Source organism: Chiloscyllium punctatum, chromosome 41, assembly GCF_047496795.1.
Source record: "Chiloscyllium punctatum isolate Juve2018m chromosome 41, sChiPun1.3, whole genome shotgun sequence".
Classification (NCBI taxonomy): Eukaryota; Metazoa; Chordata; class Chondrichthyes; order Orectolobiformes; family Hemiscylliidae; genus Chiloscyllium; species Chiloscyllium punctatum.
This window is the reverse complement of record NC_092779.1, coordinates 38,921,598-38,943,829: the sequence shown is the minus strand read 5'-3', so window position 1 is coordinate 38,943,829 and position 22,232 is coordinate 38,921,598. Positions and strand designations below refer to the sequence as shown.

The window sequence follows — 22,232 nt, the reverse complement described above, 5'->3', positions numbered from 1 at the left end:
GAAGAAAGGCAGACAGCGTGTGAGCGCAAAAGAACTGGTGGCCTGAAATGCATCTACTTTAATGCAAGGAGTATAGTGTATAAGGCAGATGAATTTAGGGCCTAGAAGTATAACATTATTGCCATCACAGAGACTTGGTTGAAGGAAGGGCATGATGATTGGCAACTAAATGTTCCAGGAGATAGACGCTTCAGACAGGACAGAGAGGGAAGTAAAAGAGGGGGTGGAGTTGTATTGCTGGTCAGGGATGATATCACGGCTGTGCTAAAGGAGGACACTATGGCGGTCTTGGGTAGTGAGGCATTATGGGTAGAGATGAGACCTCCCAACAGTGAGCGTAAGGTAGAAGAACAAATAGTAAACAGATTATGAATAGATGTAGAGGCAATAGGGTAGTGGTAATGGGAGATTTTAATTTTCCCAACATAGACTTAGCGTCAGAGGTCTGGATGGAGTAGAATTTGTACGAAGTGTCCAGGAGAGTTTTATAGAACAAGATGTCAATAGTCCGACGAGGGAAGGGCCATATTGGACCTGGTAATGGGGAACGAGCCAGGACAAGTAGTAAAAGTTGCGGTGGGGGATTTCTTTGGGAACAGTGACCACAATTCTGTAAGTTGTAGAATACTCGTAGATAAAAAAAAAGAGTGGTCCTAAGGGAAGAATACTAAACTGGGCCGAGGCCAATTATATCAAAATTAGGCAGGAGCTGGGAAATGTGGACTGGACACAGCTATTTGAAGGGAAGTCCACATTGGAGTTGTGGGAGGCTTTCAAAGATAAGTTAAAGATAGTGCAAGATAGGCATGTCCCATTGAAGGAAAAGGATAGGAAAGGCAAGATTCGTGAACCGTGGATGACAAGAGAAATTGTACGACGATCCAAGAGGAAAAGGGAAGCTTACATAAGGTCTAGGCAGCTAAGAATATCAGAAGAGTAGGACACGTCTTAAACAAGGAATCAAGCAGGCTAAAAGGGGTCATGAAATAGCTTTAGCGAGCAGAATTAAGGAAAATCCCAAAGCATTTTATTCTAGAGAAATGATCGGTCCACTAAAAGATAATGAAGGAAGGCTGTGTGCCGAACCTGAGAGAATGGATAAGATTCTGAATGAATACTTTGCATCAATGTTCACTGAGGAGAGGAACATGAATCTAGAGATTAGAGAAAGAAGTTTGATTAATCTGGAACACGTTGGCATAAGTAGGGAAGATGTGTTGGGTATGCTCGAGGTTATTCAGGTGGACAAATCCCCAGGAACGAATGGGATCTATCCCAGGTTGCTGAGGGAGGAGAGAGAGGAAATAGCTGAGGCCCTGACAGATATCTTTCTGACATCCTTTAACACAGGCGAGGTGCCGAAGGACTGGAAGGTTGCTCATGTTGTCCCCCTGTACAAGGAGGGTAGTGGGGATATTCCAGGTAATTACAGACCAGTGAGCCTGACATCGGTGGTGGTGAAGTTGCTGGAGAGGGTACAGAGAGAGATAGGATCTACTTATATTTAGAAAAAAAATGAGCTTATCAGTGAGAGACAACATGGTTCTCTGCGGGGGAGACCATGCCTTACCAACTTAATAGAGTTCTTCGAGGAAGTGACCAAGTTGTTAGATGAAGGAAGGGCTATTGATGTCATACACATGGACTTTAGTAAGGCATTTGATAAGGTTCCCCATTGTAGACTAATGGAGAAATTGAAGTCACATGGTGTGCAGTGTGTTCTAGCTAGGTGGATAAAGAACTGGTTGAGCAACAGGAGACAGAGAGTAGTAGTTGAAGGGAGGTTCTTGAAACGGAGAAAGGTGACCAGTGGTGTTCCACAGGGATCAGTGTTGGGGCCACTGTTGTTTGTAATATACATAAATGATCTGGAAGAGGGCACTGTTGAAATGATCAGCAAGTTTGCAGATGACACGAAGATTGGTGGAGCAGTGGAAAGCATAAAGGGACTGTCAAAGAATACAGGATGATATAGATAGACTGGAGAGTTGGGCGTAAAAGTGGCTGATGGATTTTATACCAGACAAATGTGAGGTGATGCATTTAGGCAAGACTAATTCTAGAGCGAATTATACAATGAATGGAAGAGCCTTGAGAAAAGTTGATGGGCAGAGAGATCTGGGAGCGCAGGTCCATTGTACCCTGAAGATTGCTGCACAGATGGATAGTGTGGTCAAGAAGGCATATGGTATGCTTGCCTTCATTGGACGGGGTATTGAGTATAAGAGCTGTACAAGACATTGGTTTGACCACATTTAGAGTACTGTGTACAGTTCTGGTCGCCACATTACTAAAAGGATGTGGACACTTTGGAGAGGGTGCAGAGAAGGTTTACGAGGATGTTGCCTGGTATGGAAGGTGCTAGCTCTGAAGAGAGGTTGAATAGGTTAGGTTTATTTTCACTAGAAAAAAGGAGATTGAGGGGGGACCTGATTGAGGTTTATAAAATCATGAAGGGTATAGACAGAGTGGATAGAGACAAGCTTTTTCCCAGGGTGAAGGATTCAATAATGAGAGGTCATGCTTTCAAGATGAGAGGTGGAAAGTTTAAGGGGGATACACGTGGCAAGTACTTCACACACTTGGTGGGCGTTTGGAACGCATTGCCAACAGAGGTAGTAGAGGCAGGTACAGTAGATGCGTCTGGACAGATGCATGAGTAGGTGGGGAGCAGACAGATACAAATGCTTAGCAATTGACCAACGGGTTTAGACAGTACATTTGGATCGGCTCAGGCTTGGAGGGCCGAACGGCCTGTTCCTGGGCTGTAAATTTTCTTTGTTCTTTGTACCTAACAAACAATATACTTGCCTAAGAGGTTCACTAAGCCGATACTGTGCATGACTCAACTCTCCTATGAGAAGAGATGGTTTCACCTTGGCCTGTATTCATTAGAGTTCAGAAGGATGAGAGGGGATCTGATTGAAACGTACAAACTTCTGACATGATTTGGCAGAGCATATGCACAAAGGAGGTGTTCCATAGCTGAGGATTTCTGAAATAGGAGTCACAGTCTCATGCTATGGGATACGCCATTTAGGACTGACATGAGAAATTATTGAACTTTCTATCATACAAAGCTGAGGAGGCCAAGGCACAGAATGCATTCAAGCAAGAGTTAGAGGGAGATGGGGAGAAAGCAGCAATGTTATTGAGGATCAGCCATGATCAAATGAATGGTGGAGCAGGTGTGAAGCACTGAATGGCCTACTCCTACTCCTAATTTTTGTTAACTCCTGCAGAGATGTTGTGGACCAGAGATGACTAACGTCCAACAATCATCATCCAATGTGCCAGGCAAAACTTCAACCAACAGAGATTTCCCTCGGATAACCACTGACTCTATTTGCTTGGGCTTCTTGATGCTACACTCAGATGTGGTTTTAGTGAGACCACAGCTTTTCACTACAATAATGACCTAGGGACTCAGTGGTTAGCACTGCTGCCTCACAGTACCAGGGTCCCAGGTTCGATTCCAGCCTACGTCTGCGTGGGTTTCCTCCGGTTTCCTCCCACACAATCTAAAGATGTGCAGGTCAGGTGAATTGGCCATGCTAAATTGCCCATAGTGTTAGGTGCATTAGTCAGAGGGAAATGGGTCTGGGTGGGTTACTCTTCAGAGGGTCAATGTGGACTGGTTGGGCCAAAGGACCTGTTTCCACACTGTTGGGAATCCAATCATAAAGGAACTGAGGGCATTCTGGCTAAGTTTACAGATGATACAAAGCTAGACAGAGCTGCAGCTAATATTGAGGCGGCGGGGAGGCTGCAGAAGGATTTGGACACGTTAGGAGAAATGGGTAAAGAAGTGGAAGATGAAATAGAACGTGGGAAAGTATAAGGTCATGCATGTTAATAGGAAAAAGAGAGGCAAGGACTATTTTCTAAACAGGGAGAAAATTCAGAAGTCTGAATTGCAAAAAGACTTGGGAGTTCTAGTCCAGGATTCTCTCAATGTAAATTTGCAGGTTGAGTCAGTAGTTAGGAATACAAATGCAATGCTGGCATTTATTTTGGAGAGATGTACTTCTGAGGCTCTATAAAGCTCTGATCAGACCACAATTAGTGTATTTTGTGCAGTTTTGGGCTCCATCCTTTTCAGAAAGAACGTATTGGCTCTGGAACATGTTGAGAGGTTCACGAGAATAGTCCCAGAAATGGAAAGCTCAATTTACAAGGCATGTTTCAGGACTCTGGGTCTATACGCGATGGAATTTAGAAGGATGAGGGGGCATCTAATTGAAACTTACAGAATATTAAACGGCTTGGACAGAGTGGATGTTGGGAACATGGGTAGGAGAGACTAGGGTCTGAAGACATAGCCTTAGAGTAAAGGGAAGGCCTTTTAGAAAAAAAAAGAGGAGAAACTTTTTCAGGCAGAGAATAGTGAATCTATGGAATTCACTGCCAGAGGAGGCTGTGGAGGCCACGTTATTGAGTATATTTAAGACTGAGACTGTGAAGGGGATCGAGGGTTATGGAGAGAGGGTTGAGAAACATATCAGCCATAATTGAACAGTGGAGCAGACTCAATAGGCTGAATGGCTTAATTTCTGCCCCTACATCATTTGGACACAGTTACTTTCACACATTTCTGGAGTTCAGTTCTTTTGCCTATGTATAACCAAGGCTGTATTTGAGGTTAGGAACAAGTTGGTGCTGGCAGAACACAAACCGAGCGCTACTGAGCAGGTTAACTCTAAGAAAGTGCCAGAATGTTATTAAGGCCTTTATAGCACCAGTGCCTGCAGCCACTTCCTGATATCACATGGAGTGCATAGCATTGGTTGGTACCGATTATGCTGGGGACCTCTCTAGAGGAAGCGGAGATGGATCATCTATTCAATACGTCTGGCTGAAAATTGTTACAAATGTTCCTTATCTTTTGCACTGCCATGCTGCTTGCTTCTATTATAGAAGATAGGGATATTTGTGGATCCAAGTCAATATTAGTGTGGTGCTGGAAAAGCACAGGTCAGGCAGCATCCGAGGACAGGAAAATCGAGGTTTCGGGCAAAGGCTTTCATCAGGATCATGAAGGATTTGCAGATCCTTCTCCTCCAGCGAGTTATCTGGTTACCATCTACTATTCATGGCTGGATATTGCAGGACTGCAGAACTCAAATCCAATTCACTGGTTGTGAAATCACTTAAGCCTATTATTTACTGCTTATGTCTTTGGCACACAATTCGCCCTGTTTTGTAGCATCAGATTGACACCTCATTTTTTTGACATGCCTGGTGCTGCTCTTAGCATGGCCTCTTGCACTCTTTAATCGAACGAGGGTTGATTGCTTCACCTGATGGTAATAACACAGTTGGCAGCTATGCCAGGCCAAAGGCTAAAGGCTAAAGATTGTGTTCCAGCACAATTCTGCTGCTGATGGCACACAGCATTTCTTGGATGCCCAGTCTGAACTCCATTTAGCACAATGATAGTGTCACACAACATAATGGAGGGTATCCATTATACAAAGACCATACTTAGGGCAGAACAATAGCTTGTGTTTAGCACTACCTCATACCACCAAGGACTCTGATTCGATTCCACCCTCAGGTGACTGTCTCTGTGGAGTTTGCATATTCTTCCTGTGTATGTGCGGGTTTCTTCCGGGTGCTTCAGTTTCCTCCCGCAGTCCAAAAGGTGAGTAGGTTAAGTGGATTACCTATGCCAAATTGCCCATAACGTTCAGGGATGTGCAGTTTAGATGAATTAGCCATGGGAACTGGGTGGGATCCTCTTTGAGGGTCAGTGTGAACTCGATGGGCTAAATACTCTGCTTCCACACTGTAGGGATTCTATGACTCTATGATTCATCTCCACAAGAACAGCAGTGGTCATTCTCATCAGATAGATACAGCTCTGGCAGGCAGATTAGTGATTATGAGGGTAGTTTTTTTTCCCTCTTGTTGGTTTCTTCACCACCTTGCCACAGACATCATGCGCAAAAGATACAAGGAGCATACGCAGAGAAAAGGTGCAACATTCAAATGAGGTATAGCAGAGGTAAGTGAGTATGCAAGACGCCTAGAGGAAATTAGCCCAGGTGGGAGGAGGGAGATGAGAAAAGGAAGGCAGGATGATATAGATGGTCTGCACATATGCACATTTGCGGTTCCAGATCAGCGTGCATGCGCAGATGCCCGCATTTGCCCATGTCAGCAAAAACTTGCCATTTTTAACACGAGTACAATCAAGTTGTGGAATATGTAACAAGGGAAGCCGATAAGAGTTTTACCATAAGACAATAGACCAGTTTCTTGAAACTAAGATGATTCACATTTTGGGCGGCACGGTGGCACAGTGGTTAGCACTGCTGCCTCACAGCGCCAGAGACCCGGGTTCAATTCCCGCCTCAGGCGACTGACTGTGTGGAGTTTGCACATTCTCCCCGTGTCTGCGTGGGTTTCCTCCGGGTGCTCCGGTTTCCTCCCACAGTCACAAAGATGTGCAGGTCAGGTGAATTGGCCATGCTAAATTGCCCATAGTGTTAGGTAAGGGGTAAATGTAGGGGTATGGGTGGGTTGCGCTTCGGCGGGGCGGTGTGGACTTGTTGGGCCGAAGGGCCTGTTTCCACACTGTAAGTAATCTAAAAAAAAAAGTCACTGCAGTTCATTGATCTAAAAGGGGCAGGATTTTGGAATTTTGTTTTAATCAAACATATTTTGGCTCGACTTAATTAACGTTTTCAGCAATACAAAATTTCTTCGTTGGGTGACAAGATGGTCTATATCATTACCTTGCTCCAGCGACTAACCCTGCCGGCATGAATTTTCCTGAATTGTAGAATCTCATTCCCATTATTCCAGTCAGTGCTCCTGAAGCAACTTTAAAGTACAAAGACACAAACATTACTCAGCAGAAAGTTTAACATCAGTATAGTTAAGATTTTAGAAGCAATGATCAGAGAGGGAAAAAAGAAATCTACAGGTGCTTGGAAAGATTTTAATTAAGAACAACAACACAGATTTGTAAAATGCACATTGTGTTTCATTAATTGAATTGAATTACCGAAAAAAAATTTTAGCGGAAGTAAATTCATTTGAGGAATTAGCAGGAATGTGCAGTTCAAGCCATAACCAAATCAGTAATGACTTCTAAAAATAATGGAGCAGGCTTGAGGGCCAAATGGCCTATTCTTGCTCATAATTCTTATGTATGTGACATTCTAACACTGGTGCGGATAATCAGGGATTGTATTGTATTGCAGCTACTAGCCTGAATTCAGTGACTGCAACCTGTTCACATTGTCTGACAGAAACCTCCACTGTTGCCCAGAAGCAAGGTCTCATCATTTCTCATGGGTTTAGTTAAATGCCGATGTATTATTCACAGGTTAGATTAGATTACTTAGTGTGTGGAAACAGGCCCTTCGGCCCAACAAGTCCAAACTGACCTGCCAAAGCGTAACCCACCCAGACCCATTCTCCTACATTTACCCCTTCACCTAACACTACGGGCAATTTAGCAAGGCCAATTCACCTAACCTGCACATTTTTGGATTGTGGGAGGAAACCGGAGCACCCGGAGGAAACCCACACAGACACGGGGAGAATGTGCAAACTCCACACAGTGTCACCTGAGGCGGGAAATGTTGCATGCACTCTCACTTTTGAGCTAAGTTGTATTGAATCAAGTCTGAACGTTGAGTCAGAAGGTTTTTGAGTTCATATTCCAGCATACCTTTCGAATAATAAGATCCATTATTTCATCCAGTTTGATCATTCTACGTATGTGTGGTTTTCCTCCCAGTGTTCTGGTTTCTTCCCACAGCCCAAAATGTGCAGGTTAAGTGGATTGTCCATACTAAAATTGCCCATAGTGTCCAGAGATGTGCAGACTAGATGAATTATCCAAGGGAAATGCAGAGTTACAGAAATAGGGTGGGGGGCTGTGGGAGTTTGGGTGAGATGCCCCTCAGAGATTTAGTATGGCCTGCTTCCACACTGTGGGGATTCTATGATTCTAAGTAAGAAGCCTAATGTACAGAAAACAATAGGTGTTTTCCATAAGGATTTTAAGATAACATTTGACGAAGTATTATATGAAATGCTGGTTAACAATGGGGACTCATGAAACAGGAGAGTCAATGCCAGTTCTGAAGAGGAGCCACTGGACCTGAAATGTTAATTCTGCTTTTTCTTTACAAGATGCTGCAACATCTGCTTAGTTTTATCCAGCAATTTCTGTTTGTGTGGCTGATTTCCAATATCAGCCACACAAACATGGATTAGGAGCAATTGTCCCATGGTAAAGGCACTATAGACATGTAGAGACTGTTTAAGGAACAGTTGTTGCAAGTGGTAAATAAATATGTCCCTCTGAGACAGGCAAGAAGTGGTAAAATAAAGGAACCTTAGATCACGAGAGCGGTGGAGCTTCTCATCAAAAGGAAAAAGGTAGCTTACATAAGGTGGAGGAAGCTAGGGGCAAGCTCAGGTCTAGAGGATTACAGGCAGGCGAGGAAAGACTCAAAAATGGTCTGAGGAGAGCCAGGTGGGGGCACGATAAAGGCTTGGCAGAAAGGATTAGGGAGAACACAAAGGCACTTTACACTTACGTGAGGAATAAGAGAATGGTCAAAGAAAGAGTAGGGCTGATTAGGGATAGCATAGGGAATTTGTGTGTGAAGTCTGAGGAGGTAGGGGAAGCCCTAAATGAGTTTTTTTGCTTCTGTCTTTACGAAAGAAACAAACTTTGTAGTGACTGAAACCTTTGAAGAGCAGGTGTGCATGCTGAAATGGATAGAGATAGAGGAAGCTGATGTGCTGAAAATTTAGTCAAATATTAAGATTGACAAGTCGCCAGGCCCGGACCAGATTTGTCCTCGGCTGCTTTGGGAAACGAGAAATGCAATTGCTTCGCCACTTGCGAAGATCTTTGCATCCTCACTCTCCACTGGAGTCGTACCTCAGGACCGGAGAGGCGCAAATGTAATTCCTCTCTTCAAGAAAGGAAATAGGGAAATCCCTGGAAATTACAGACCAGTAAGTCTCACGTCTGTCGTCCACAAGGTGTTAGAAAGGATTCTGAGGGATAGGATCTATGACCATCTGGATTTATGACCACCATGGCTTGATTAAATGCAGTCAACATGGCTTTGGGGGGGGGGGGGGGCAGGTCACAACTCACAAACCTTCGCGAGTTCTTTGAGGATGTGACTAGAAAAGTTGATGAGGGTCGAGCTGTGGATGTGGTGGATATGGACTTCAGCAAGGCGTTTGATAAGGTTCCCCATGGTAGGCTCATTCAGAAGGTCAGGAGGAATGGGATACAGGGGAACCTAGCTGTTTGGATACAGAATTGGCTGGCCAACAGAAGACAGCGAGTGGTAGTAGAAGGAAAATATTCTGCCTGGAAGTGAACGGTGTTCCACAGGGCTCTGTCCTTGGGCCTCTACTGTTTGTAATTTTTATTAATGACTTGGATGAGGGGATTGAAGGATGGGTCAGCAAGTTTGTGGATGACACAAAGGTTGGAGGTGTCGTTGACAGTATAGAGGGCTGTTGTAGGCTGCAGCAGGACATTGACAGAATACAGAGATGGGCTGAGAGGTGGCAGATAGAGTTCAACCTGGATTAATGCGAGGTAATGCATTTTGGAAGGTCGAATTTGAAAGCTGAGTACAGGATTAACGATAGGATTCTTGGCAGTGTGGAGGAACAGAGGGATCTTGGTGTGCAGGTACATGATCCCTTAAGATGGCCACCCAATGGACAGGGTTGTTAAGAAAGCATATGGTGTTCTAGCTTTCATTAACAGGGGGATTGAGTTTAAGAGTAGTGAGATCTTGTTGCAGCTCTATAAAACTTTGGTTAGACCGCACTTGGAATACTGCGTCCAGTTCTGGTCGCCCTATTATAGGATAGATGTGGATGTGCTGGAGAGGGTTCAGAGGAGGTTTACCTGGATGCTGCCTGGACTGGAGGGCTTATCTTATGAAGAGAGGTTGACTGAGCTCGGACTTTTTTCATTGGAGAAAAGGAGGAGGAGAGGGGACCTAATTGAGGTATACAAGATAATGAGAGGCATAGGTAGAGTCGATAGCCAGAGACTATTTCCCAGGGCAGAAACGACTAACACGAGGGGTCATAATTTTTAAGCTGGTTGGAGGAAAGTATAGTGGGATGTCAGAGGCGGGTTCTTTACAGAGTTGAGAGTATGGAATGCGTTGCCAGCAGCAGTTGTGGAAGCAAGGTCATTGGGGACATCTAAGAGACTATTGGACATGCATATGGTCACAGAAATTTGAGGTGCATACATGAGGATCAGTGGTTGGCACAACATCGTGGGCTAAAGGGCCTGTTCTGTGCTGTACTGTTCTATGTTCTACGTTCTATCCACAATTCTTTATTTTTCGTTCAATGCCGGGATAATAAATATAGAAGACTTAAAACCAGAAAACCGTGAGTCATGGTAAACTGTTGTTTTTCAGTCTTACAGATGGTGAACAATGGTGTTCCCCAGAAATTAGTACTATTCTGATATATGTGCATAGTTATAACAATTGTAGTACAGATGGTTACATTTTAAAAATTTTTCCAATGATACCATGATGTGGAAGAGCCGGTGTTAGATTGGAGTGGACAAAGTTAAAAATCACAACACCAGGTTATAGTCCAACAGGTTTATTTGGAAGCACTAACTTTCAGAGCACTGCTCCTTCATCAGATTGTTGTGGAGCATAAGATCATAAGACACAGAATTTATAACAAAAAATTACAGTGTCATGCATACATCTTTTGCTATAAGTTGTGTGCCTTATGCTGCACAACCACCTGAAGGAGGAGCAGTGCTCCAAAAGCTAGTACATCCAAATACAGAGGAACTTCAATTATCCAAATGACAAGAGCAGGGACAATTTTGTTCAGATAATAAAATGTCAAGTAACAGTTTAGCCAAGCCATTGCAACCTTGCTCGGATAATTGAATGCCAGATAATGGAGGTTCCTCTGTAAACCTGTTAGACTATATCCTGTTGCGATTTTTAACTTTGTCCAATGATAACAGACAGGGAGGTGTATACAAATCTTAATTGTTCAGTTCTAAAGATTATGCAGGAATAAGCAACACTCTTTGAAGGTGGTAAAGTATATTGAGAGTGGTGAAAAAAACATAAGTAGATATTTTGCAAACAAAAAGCAAGGAAGTCCTGCTTAACTTTTATAAAGCTGTGGTTAAGCAACAACTAGAGTGCTGTATCCAATTCTGATTGTGCAGGACTCTGCACTTGAGCCTTTTTAATTATTCGGTTGATTTTTAAATAATTATTTTGTGGGACATATACTGCATTGGTTAATGCCCAATCTTAACTGCCTTCAAGAATTTTGTGATGAACTGTCTTCCTTAATACTGCACTGTAAGTTGCATTGGTAGAACAACAGTAATGCCAACAAAGGTATTCCAGGGTTTTAATCCAGTGACAATGAAGGAACAGTGATATATTTCCAAATTAGGATCTTTTGTGGCCTGGAGGGGAGTCTGCAGGTGCTGTTCTCTTTGCATGCATCTGTTGGCCTTGTCATTCTAGGCAGCTTAGCTGGCAGGTTTGGAAGCTGTTATTGAAGGAGCCTTGGTGAGTTGCTGCAATGTTGACCAGTGCGGCAGTCCCTACCTCTGAACCAGAAGGCCTGGGGGTTTAAGTCTAACCTGCCTCAGCCATGAACAGGTTGATTAAAAATGTCTATAAAGTTACAGCTCCAGTACTGATACTGTGGGATTTAAAAACAGTAAACTTGGCAAAGTGAAAATTTCCATATACTGCAATGTTCAATTTTTAAAATTTCTTATATTTTTGAAAATTCTTAACTATGAAGTTATTTTGTCTATTTTATCTATTTTGTCATTAATTTCTATGAATCTTAAGCTGCTGCAATTAACCTGATGATTGAAGATCTAACCACCAATGAGAAAACAGAACTCAGAACAGGCTTTTCCAAATTAAAACCAAGTCAAACAGTAAGACCCTATGAATGTAGATTATACATGCTTGGTTTGCACCATTTCATGTGGTATTCATACACATCTCATTGCATAAACAACCCTAATTTGGAAGTTTACCACTGTTCCTTCACTGTCACTGGATCAAAACCAGGGAACTCCTTTCCTGACATCACTGTTGTTGTACCAATGCAATTTGCAGCGTAAGTGTGGAACACTCCAGCAGTTGGACCATACCATATCACCGCCTCCTTGCAAAAGGTTTGTGCAGACTAACCAAAGTCCATCAGGCAGTGTTTAGCACATCACATCCTTGATGTCCTGTGGTTAAAGGACAGGTTTGATTCTGTTGGATGGCTCACTGAACAGACTGTCAGAAGGAGGAGGCATGAATGCCTTGTCACTAGATCTTTCTAACAAGCATGGAGGCATAGTTTCAATCATCATCATAATAGAGATCTACAGCACAGAGAAGGGCCCATTGGCCCATCACATCTATGCCAGCCAAAAATAACTATCTAACTATTCTAATCTTCCAATACTTGGTCCATAGCCTTGAGTCACAATTGCATATGTAAATAATTCTGCATGTTATGAGTGTTTCCGCCACCATCACACTTACAGGCAGTGATTTCCAAGTTCACACCACCCCCTGGATGAAGAAGATTTTTCTCACATCTCTGAACCTTCTGCCCCTTAATCAGGTTTCAGAAATGTCACTGGACTCAAAACTTTAACTTTGCTTTCTCTTCACAGACCTACTGAGTTTCCTCAGCAATTTCTTTTGTTGTTTCTGATTTCCAGCACCAACAGTTTTTCTATTATTTTTGAGAAAGGTTTCTTCCTGTCTACACTGGCTATCGCCCTCAATTTTATTCATCTGAATCATGTACCCTCTCAATCTCTTCTGAGGAAAACAACCCCAGTCTGTATAATCTCTCTTCATAGCAAACTCTCCAGCCCAGGCAATATCCTGATGAAACTCCTCTGCACCCTCTCCAGTGTTATCACATTCCTCCTTATAATGCAGATTTCAGAACTGCACACAATATTTTAGCTGCAGCCTAACTAGTGTTTTATACATTTCCAGCAGTACCACCCTGCTCTTAAACTCTACTCCTCAGCTCGGAGAGTCAAGGTAGCTTTAACCACTTTAACCTGCTGTCCTCATAGCTTACGAGACTGGTATACAATCCCTCTGATCCTCAGAGCTTCTCAGTCTTGTACCATTCATAATGCATTCCCTTCACAGTTACATCAATTCAGTCAGATGCTTTTTGGTCTACCCAAAACCTGTTGGCCGTCCAGTGCAAAGAGTTGTCCTCTGTTGAGTGTAAGACCATAAAGACCATAAGACATAGGAGTGGAAGTAAGGCCATTCGGCCCATCAAGTCCACTCCACCATTTAATCATGGCTGATGGGCATTTCAACTCCACTTACCCACATTCTCCCCGTAGCCCTTAATTCCTTGTGACATCAAGAATTTATCAATCTCTGCCTTGAAGACATTTAGCGTCCCGGCATCCACTGCACTCCGCGGCAATGAATTCCACAGGCCCACCACTCTCTGGCTGAAGAAATGTCTCCGCATTTCTGTTCTGAATTGACCCCCTCTAATTCTAAGGCTGTGCTCACGGGTCCTAGTCTCCTCACCTAACGGAAACAATTTCTTAGCGTCCACCCTTTCCAAGCCATGTATTATCTTGTAAGTTACTATTAGATCTCCCCTTAACCTTCTAAACTCCAATGAATACAATCCCAGGATCCTCAGCCGTTCCTCGTATGTTAGACCTACCATTCCAGGGATCATCTGTGTGAATCTCTGCTGGACATGCTCCAGTGCCAATATGTCCCTCCTGAGGTGTGGGGACCAAAACTGGACACAGTACTCCAAATGGGGCCGAACCAGAGCTTTATAAAGTCTCAGCAGCACATCGCTGCTTTTATATTCCAACCCTCGAGATAAATGACAACATTGCATTCACTTTCTTAATCACGGATTCAACCTGCATGTTTACCTTTAGATAATCCTCGACTAGCACTCCCAGATCCCTTTGTACTTTGGCTTTATGAATTTTCTCACCATTTAGAAAGTAGTCCATGCTTGTATTCTTTGATCCAAAGTGCAAGACCTCGCATTTGCTCACATTGAACTTCATCAGCCATTTCTTGGACCACTCTCCCAAACTGTCTGGATCCTTCTGCAGCCTCCCCACCTCCTCAGTACTATCTGCCTATCGACCTATCTTCGCATCATCGGCAAACTTCGCTAGAATGCCCCCAGTCCCTTCATCCAGATCATTAATATATAACGTGAACAGCTGCGGCCCCAACACTGAACCCTGTGGAACACCGCTTGTCACCGGCCGCCATTCCGAAAAAGAACTTCGTATCCCAACACTCTGCCTTCTGTCAGACAGCCCATCCTCAATCCATGCCAGTAGCTCAACTTGAACACCATGGGCCCTCACCTTACTCAGCAGCCTCCCGTGTGGCACCTTATCAAAGGCCTTTTGGAAGTCTGGATAGACCACATCCACTGGGTTTCCCTGGTCTAACCTACTTGTCACCTCTTCAAAGAATACCAACAGGTTTGTCAGGCACGACCTCCCCTTACTAAATCCATGTTGACTTGTTCTAATCCGACCCTGCTCTTCCAAGAATTTAGAAACCTCATCCTTAACCATGGATTCTAGAATTTTACCAACAACCGAGGTTAGGCTAATTGGCCTATAATTTTCCATCTTTTGGTTTGATCCTTTCTTGAACAATGGGGTTACAACAGCGGTCTTCTAATCATCCGGGACTTTCCCTGACTCCAGTGACTTTTGAAAGATCTCAACCAACGCCTCCGCTATTTCCTCAGCCACCTCCCTCAGAACTCTAGGATGTAGCCCATCGGGGCCAGGAGATTTGTCAATTTTAAGACCTTTTAGCTTTTCTAGCACTATCTCTTTTGTAATGGCAACTATACTCAACTCAGCTCCCTGACTCCCTTTAATTGTTGGGATATTACTCATGTCTTCCACTGTGAAGACTGACGCAAAGTACTTATTAAGTTCTCTAGCTATTTCCTTATCTCCCATCACTAGCCTTCCAGCATCAGTCTGAAGTGGCCCAATGTCTACTTTTGCCTGCCGTTTGTTTCTTATGTATTGAAAGAAACTTTTACTATCATTTCTAATATTACTGGTTAGCCTACCTTCATGTTTGATCCTCTCCTTCCTTATTTCTCTGTTATCCTCTGTTTGTTTTAGTAGCCTTCCCAATCTTCTGATATCCCACTGCTCTTGGCCACTTTATAGGATCTCTCTTTTTCTTTTTCCTGACTTCCTTTGTCAGCCATGGCTGTCTAATCCCTCCCCGGATAATCTCTCTTTTCTTGGGGATGAACCTCTGTACTGTGTCCTCAATAATACCCACAAAACTCCTGCCATTTTTGCTCTACTGTCTTCCCTGCTAGGCTCTGCTTCCAGTCGACTTTCGTTAGTTCCTCTCTCATGCCCTCATAATTACCTTTGTTTAACTGTAACACCATTACATCCGATTTTGCCTTCTCTCTTTCAAACTGCAGACTGAACTCTACCAAATTATGATCGCTGCTTCCTAAGTGTTCCCTTACTTTAAGACCTTTTATAAAGTCTGGTTCATTACATAGCACTAGGTCCAAAATAACCTGCTCCCTTATGGGCTCCATGACAAGCTGTTCCAAAAAGCCATCCTGTAAGCATTCCAAGAATTCCCTTTCTTTGGATCCACTGGCAACATTATTTACCCAGTCCACCTGCATATTGAAGTCCCCCAAGATCACCATGACCTTGCCTTTCTGACATGCAACTTTTCTGTTGCACACTGGCGCTTTCCAAGGTCTGGGACTACATGCTGAAGGGTGCACTAAAGCTCACAGCAGCTGTTCTAGTCAAATTTTGTAAATGTCCCAAATTTGCATTTGGAATGAGGTGTTAAAAGTGTGAATGCTCAACTGCAAAATGAGATATTTTGTAACATTTTCTGGTACATCCAATTTGAACTGTTTTGTTATCTACTTATACTTTATGAAAAAGGTAGATTTTTAGGAAAAAAAACGTACAAAGACAGAAGTTATTCTTTTAAACTTGCGTATTACAACTGCACACATTGTGCCTACAAAACAGTAGAAAGGACAACATAGAATATACTAACAAACTCATTGGAAACGTGATCAGATTACTCACTCAGAGACATCCATATGTTCTTGGGGTCTTGAGTAATCTGATAGGCCCCAAGTCCAGCTGCGCTCCCAAATAACAGGCCAGCTGCTAGAGAAGGCACACTACCTGAATGCACAAGAAACTTTTATTAATCACAAGCAACCATCAAGTCAACAGAAGAATTCTCTGCAAACATTATATCTTGTGCAGCCTGTAAGACCATAGTCCATCTATTTCCAAAAACTCTAATTGGGAAGTACTTTGGTATATCTTGAGAAGGTACACAATAAACATGCAAACGCTTTTACTTATTCTTGAAATAAGGCTAACAGAGAAGTTTGAACTCAACAACACAATTTATTTAATATTTATTTCACAGAATCACTGAACCATGCCACATGGGATCACCAAATTCTTAAAATGCAAAGTAAAAGTTGTTGATGAGGGTGGTTCTTCCTGCAATCTCAGGCAACCAGCCATCCTGTGAACTTGCTGATTGCATCACAGTTTGGTGAAATAGCTGTACCAACGGGATAAACTCCATCAGAGAGAGAGAGAGAGAGAGAAAAAAACAGAGAGAAGGAGAGAGCGAGGCAGAGGCGCGCTCGCAGAGAGAGGCACGCACAGAGAGTGAGAGACACAGAATAAAATGCACAGACACACAGAGACAGAGGGGGATGGGGGGGGAGCGAGAGAGAGAGAGAGAGAGAGGGCAAGACAAACAGAGCGAGAGAGAGAGAGAGAGACAAACAGAGAGAGAGAGAGAGGGAGACAAACACAGAGAGAGAGAGAGAGAGAGAGAGAGAGAGAGAGAGAGAGAGAGAGAAACAGAGAGAGAGAGAAAGAGAGAGAGGGAGACTTTGAAGGGAGATTACAGAGAGTTAGGCAGAAATTTAAAAAGGAGGTCCTCAAGGGTAGTAATATCGGGATTACTCCCAGTGCTACGAGCTAGTGAGGGCAGGAATGGGAGGATAGAGCAGATGAATGCATGGCTGAGGAGCTGGTGTATGGGAGAAGGATTCACATTTTTGGATCATTGGAACCTCGTTTGGGGTAGAATTGACCTGTACAAGAAGGACGAATTGCACTTAAATTGGTAGGGGACTAATATACCGGCAGGGACATTTGCTGGAACTGCTTGGGAGGATTTAAACTAGTAAGGTGGGGGGGTGGGACCCAGGGAGATAGTGAGGAAAGAGATCGATCTGAGACGGGTACAGCTGAGAACAGAAGTGAGTCTAAAAGTCAGGGCAGGCAGGGACAAGGTAGGACGAATAAATTAAACTGCATTTATTTCAATGCAAAGGGCCTATCAGGGAAGGCAGATGAACTCAGGGCATGGTTAGGAACATCGGAATGGGATATCATAGCAATTACGGAAATATGGCTCAGGGATGGGCAGGACTGGCAGCTTAATGTTCCAGGATACAAATGCTACAGAAAGGATAGAAAGAGAGGAGGGGGAGTGGCCTTTTTGATAAGGGATAGCATTACAGCTGTGCTGAGGGAGGATATTCCCAGAAATACATCCAGGGAAGTTATTTGGGTGGAACTGAGAAATAAGAAAGGGATGATCACCTTATTGGGATTGTATTATAGACCCCCCAATAGTCAGAGCGAAATTGAGAAACAAACTTGGAAGGAGACCTCAGCTATCTGTAAGAATAATAGGGTAGCTATGGTTGGGGATTTTAACTTTCCAAAGATCGACTGGGACTGCCATAGTGTGAAAGGTTTAGATGGAGAGGAATTTGTTAAGTGCGTACAAGACAATTTTCTGATTCAGTAAGTGGATGTACCTACTGGAGAAGGTGCAAAATTTGACCAACTCTTGGGATATAAAGCAGGGCAAGTGACTGTGGTGTCAGTGGGGGAGCACTTTGGGGCCAGCAACCATAATTCTATTCATTTTAAAATAATGATGGAAAAGGTTAGACCAGATCTAAAAGTTGAAATTCCAAATTGGAGAAAGGCCAATATTTTGACGGTATTAGGCAAGAACTTCCGAAAGCTGATTGGAGGCAGATGTGCGCAGGTAAAGGGACGGCTGGAAAATGGGAAGCCTTCAGAAATGAGATAAAAAGAATCCAGAGAAAGTATATTCCTGTCAGGGTGAAAGGGAAGGCTGGTAGGTATAGGGAATGCTGGATGACTAAAGAAATTGAGGGTTTGGTTAAGAAAAAGAAGGAAGCATATGTCAGGTATAGACAGGATAGATCGAGTGAATCCTTAGAAGAGTATAAAGAAAGTAGGAGTATACTTAGGAGGGAAATCAGGACAGCAAAACAGGGACATGAGATAGCATTGGCAAATAGAATTGAGAATCCAAAGGGTTTTTACAAATATATTAAGGACAAAAGGGTAACTAGGGAGAGAATAGGGTCCTTCAAAGATCAGCAAGGCGACCTTCGTGTGGAGCCACAGAAAATGAAGGAGATACTAAATGAATATTTTGCATCAGTATTTACTGTGGAGAAGGACATGGAAGATATAGACTGTAGGGAAATAGATGGTGACATCTTGCAAAATATCCAGATTACAGAGGAGGAAGTGCTGGATGCCTTGAAACAGTTAAAGGTGGATAAATCGCCAGGATATGATCAGCTGTACCTGAGAACTCTGAGAAGCGATTGCTGGGCCTCTTGCTGAGAAGTTTGTATCATTGATAGTCACAGGTGAGGTGCCAGAAGACTGGAGGTTGGCAAACGTGGTGACACTGTAAGAGGGCAGTAAAGACAAGCCAGGGAACTATAGATCGGTGAGCCTGACCTTGGTAGTGGGAGCCCTGAGGGACAGGATGTACATGAATTTGGAAAGGCAAGGACTGATTCGGGATAGTCAACATGGCTTTGTGCGTGGGAAATCATGTCTCACAAACTTGACTGAGTTTTTTGAAGTAACAAAGACGATTGATGACGGCAGAGCAGTAGAGGTGATCTATATGGACTTCAGTAAGGTGTTCAACAAGGTTGCCCATGAGAAACTGATTAGCAAGGTTAGATCTCATGGAATACAGGGAGAACTAGCCATTTGGATACAGAACTGGCTCAAAGGGAGAAGACAGAGAGTGGTGGTGGAGGGTTTTTCAGATTGGAGGCCTGTGACCAGTGGAGTGATTGGTGCCGGGTCCTCTACTTTTTGTCATTTACATAATTTGGATGTGAGCATAAGAGGTACAGTTAGTAAGTTTGCAGATGACACCAAAATTGGAGGTGTAGTGGACAGCGAAGAGGGTTACCTCAGATTACAACAGGATCTGGAACAGATGGGCCAATGGGCTGAGAAGTGGCAGATGGAGTTTAATTCAGATAAATGTGAGGTGCTGCATTTTGGGAAAGCAAATCTTAGCAGGACTTATACACTTAATGGTAAGGTCCTAGGGAGTGTTGCTGAACAAAGAGACTTTGGAGTGCAGGTTCATAGCTCCTTGAAAGTGAAGTCGCAGGTAGATAGGATAGTGAAGGTGTTTGGTGTGCTTTCCTTTATTGGTCAGAGTATTGAGTACAGGAGTTGGGAGGTCATGTTGTGGCTGTACAGGACATTGGTTAGGCCATTGTTGGAATATTGCATGCAATTCTGGTCTCCTTCCTATCGGAAAGATGTTGTGAAACTTGAAAGGGTTCAGAAAAGATTTACAAGGGTGTTGCCAGAGTTGGAGGGAGAGCTACAGGGAGAGGCTGAACAGGCTGGGGCTGTTTTCCCTGAAACGGAGGCTGAGGGAAAGAGGTTCACAAAATTATGAGGGGCATGGATAGGATAAAATAGACAAAATCTTTTCCCTGGGGTGGGGGAGTCCCGAACTAGAGGGCATAGGTTTAGGGTGAGAGGAGAAAGATATAAAAGAGACCTAAGGGGCAACGTTTTCACACAGAGGGTGGTACGTGTATGGAATGAGCTGCCAGAGGATGTGGTGGAGGCTGGTACTATTGCAACATTTAAGAGGCATTTGGATGGGTATATGAATAGAAAGGGCTTGGAGGGATATGGGCCGGGTGCTGGCAGGTGGGACTAGATTGGGTTGGGATAGCTGGTCGGGTTGGACCAAAGGGTGTGTTTCCATGCTGTACAGCTCTATGACCCTATGAGGGAGAGCGCGAGAGACCCAGGCAGAGAGGGGAGAGGGGAAGAGAGAGCGAGCCAGACACACACACACGGAGACAGAGAGAGAGGCAGACAGACTGTGCGAGAGTCACGCACACAGGGAGAGAGAGACAGAGATAGAGAGAGAGACAAAGAAACAGACACACAGGAGAGAGGGGGAGAGAGACCCAGAGAGAGAGAGAGAGACAGACAGAGACAGAGACAGAGACAGAGACAGAGAGACAGAAAAAGAGAGACACAGAGAAAGACAGACACGCAAAGAGAGAGACACGGACACACAGGGAGAGAATGGGAGACAGATAGAGAGGGAGAGAGGGAGAAAGAGAGAGAGAGAGAGAGAGAGAGAGCCACACACACGCAGAGAGGGAGAGAGACACGCAGAGAGACACACACAGAGAAATAGACATACACAAAGAGAGAGAGAGAGAGATAGACACAGAGAGACACATGGAGAGACAACCAGACATACCATCAGAGATAGAGAGACAGAGACGGAGACACGGAGAGACAGACACACAGGAGAGAGAGAGAGAGAGAGAGATAGAGAGGCCGACAGAGGCGCAGAGAAAGAGGAGGAATGAGAGAGAGGAGGGCGACAGAGAAAGAAATGTTGAAGACCTGCGTGTATAGGAGTGAGTCTGTGTGTGAGTGAACAAGCAAAAAAGTGATTACGATCCCCAAAACTGGCAATGAGTTCTATACTCATATAGACTTGCTATTCTTTCCCTCAAAACCACACATTTGGCAGGAGGTGAAGCAACACCATCTGCTTCCAAACCCCACACTCTTATGAGTGCCAAGGCCAGCAATGTCAAGGTCAGTGTTAACTAAACACAGCTCCTTAGAATGCAGAACATTACAGCTCAGTACAGGCCCTTTGGCCCTCAATGTTGCGCCAACCTGTAGAACCCATCTGAAGCCCAGTTAACCTACAATATTCCATTCTTGTCCGTATGCCTATCCAATGAACATTTCAACACCCTTAAAGTTGCTGGGATTACTACTGTTGCAGGCAGCGCGTTCCATGCCCCCACAACTGAGTAAAGAAACTACCTCTAACATATGTCCTATCTCTATCACCCCTCAATTTAAAGCTATGTCTCCTTGTGCTAGCTATCACCATCCGAGGAAAAGAGCTCTCACTGTCCAACCTATCTAACCGTCTGATTACCTTATGTCTCAATTAAGTCACCTCTCAACCTTTTCTCTAACAAAAACAGCCTCAAGTCCCTCAGCCTTTCCTCACAAGTCCTTCCCTCTATAGCAGGCAACATCTAGTAAATCTCGTCTGAACTCTTCCCAAAGTTTCCACAATCTTCCTATAATGTGGTGACCAGAACTGTAAGCAATACTCCAATTGTGGCCGCACCAGAGTTTTGTAGAGCTGAGTTTTAAGAGCTCACGGTTCTGAAACTCAATCCCTCTACCAGTAAAAGCTAACACACCATATGCCTTCTAAACAACCCTACCAACGTGGGTGGCAACTTTCAATGATCTACCATACCAGGCAACATCCTGGTAAACCTCCTCTGCACCCGTTCCAGTGCCTCCACATCCTTCCTATAGTATGGCGACCAAAACTGCACACAATACTCCAGATGCGGCCGCACCAGAGTCTTATACAACTGCAACATGACCTCAGGACTCCGGAACTCGCTTATTCAAGAAGGGGAGTAGGGATAACCCTAGTAACTATAGGCCAGTGAGTCTCACTTCTGTTGTGGGCAAAGTCTTAGAGAGAATTGTAAGGAATAGGATTTATGAACATCTGGATAGAAATAATGTGATCAAGGATAGTCAGCATGGTTTTGTGAAGGGCAGATCATGCCTCACAAACCTTATTGAATTCTTTGAGAAGGTGACTAAGGAGGTGGATGAGGGTAAAGTGGTAGATGTGGTGTATATGGATTTTAGTAAGGCATTTGATAAGGTTCCCCATGGTAGGCTACTGCAAAATATACGGAGGTATGGCATTGAGGGTGAGTTGGGGGTTTGGATT

At 43.9% G+C, this 22,232-nt stretch overlaps 1 protein-coding gene across 1 annotated transcript in view; it reads right to left on the bottom strand.

Moving 5' to 3' along the window:
- The window catches only part of LOC140464991 (transmembrane protein 14C-like), a 50,093-nt gene that overhangs the window by 10,406 nt on the left and 17,455 nt on the right, over positions 1 to 22,232 (bottom strand). The window contains exons 2-3 of the mRNA XM_072560731.1: positions 16,157 to 16,258; positions 6,741 to 6,828 (exon numbers count right to left, since the gene is read on the bottom strand). Coding sequence (XP_072416832.1) covers positions 6,741 to 6,828; positions 16,157 to 16,258 — 190 coding nt within the window. The remainder of the gene's footprint in view (positions 1 to 6,740; positions 6,829 to 16,156; positions 16,259 to 22,232) is intronic.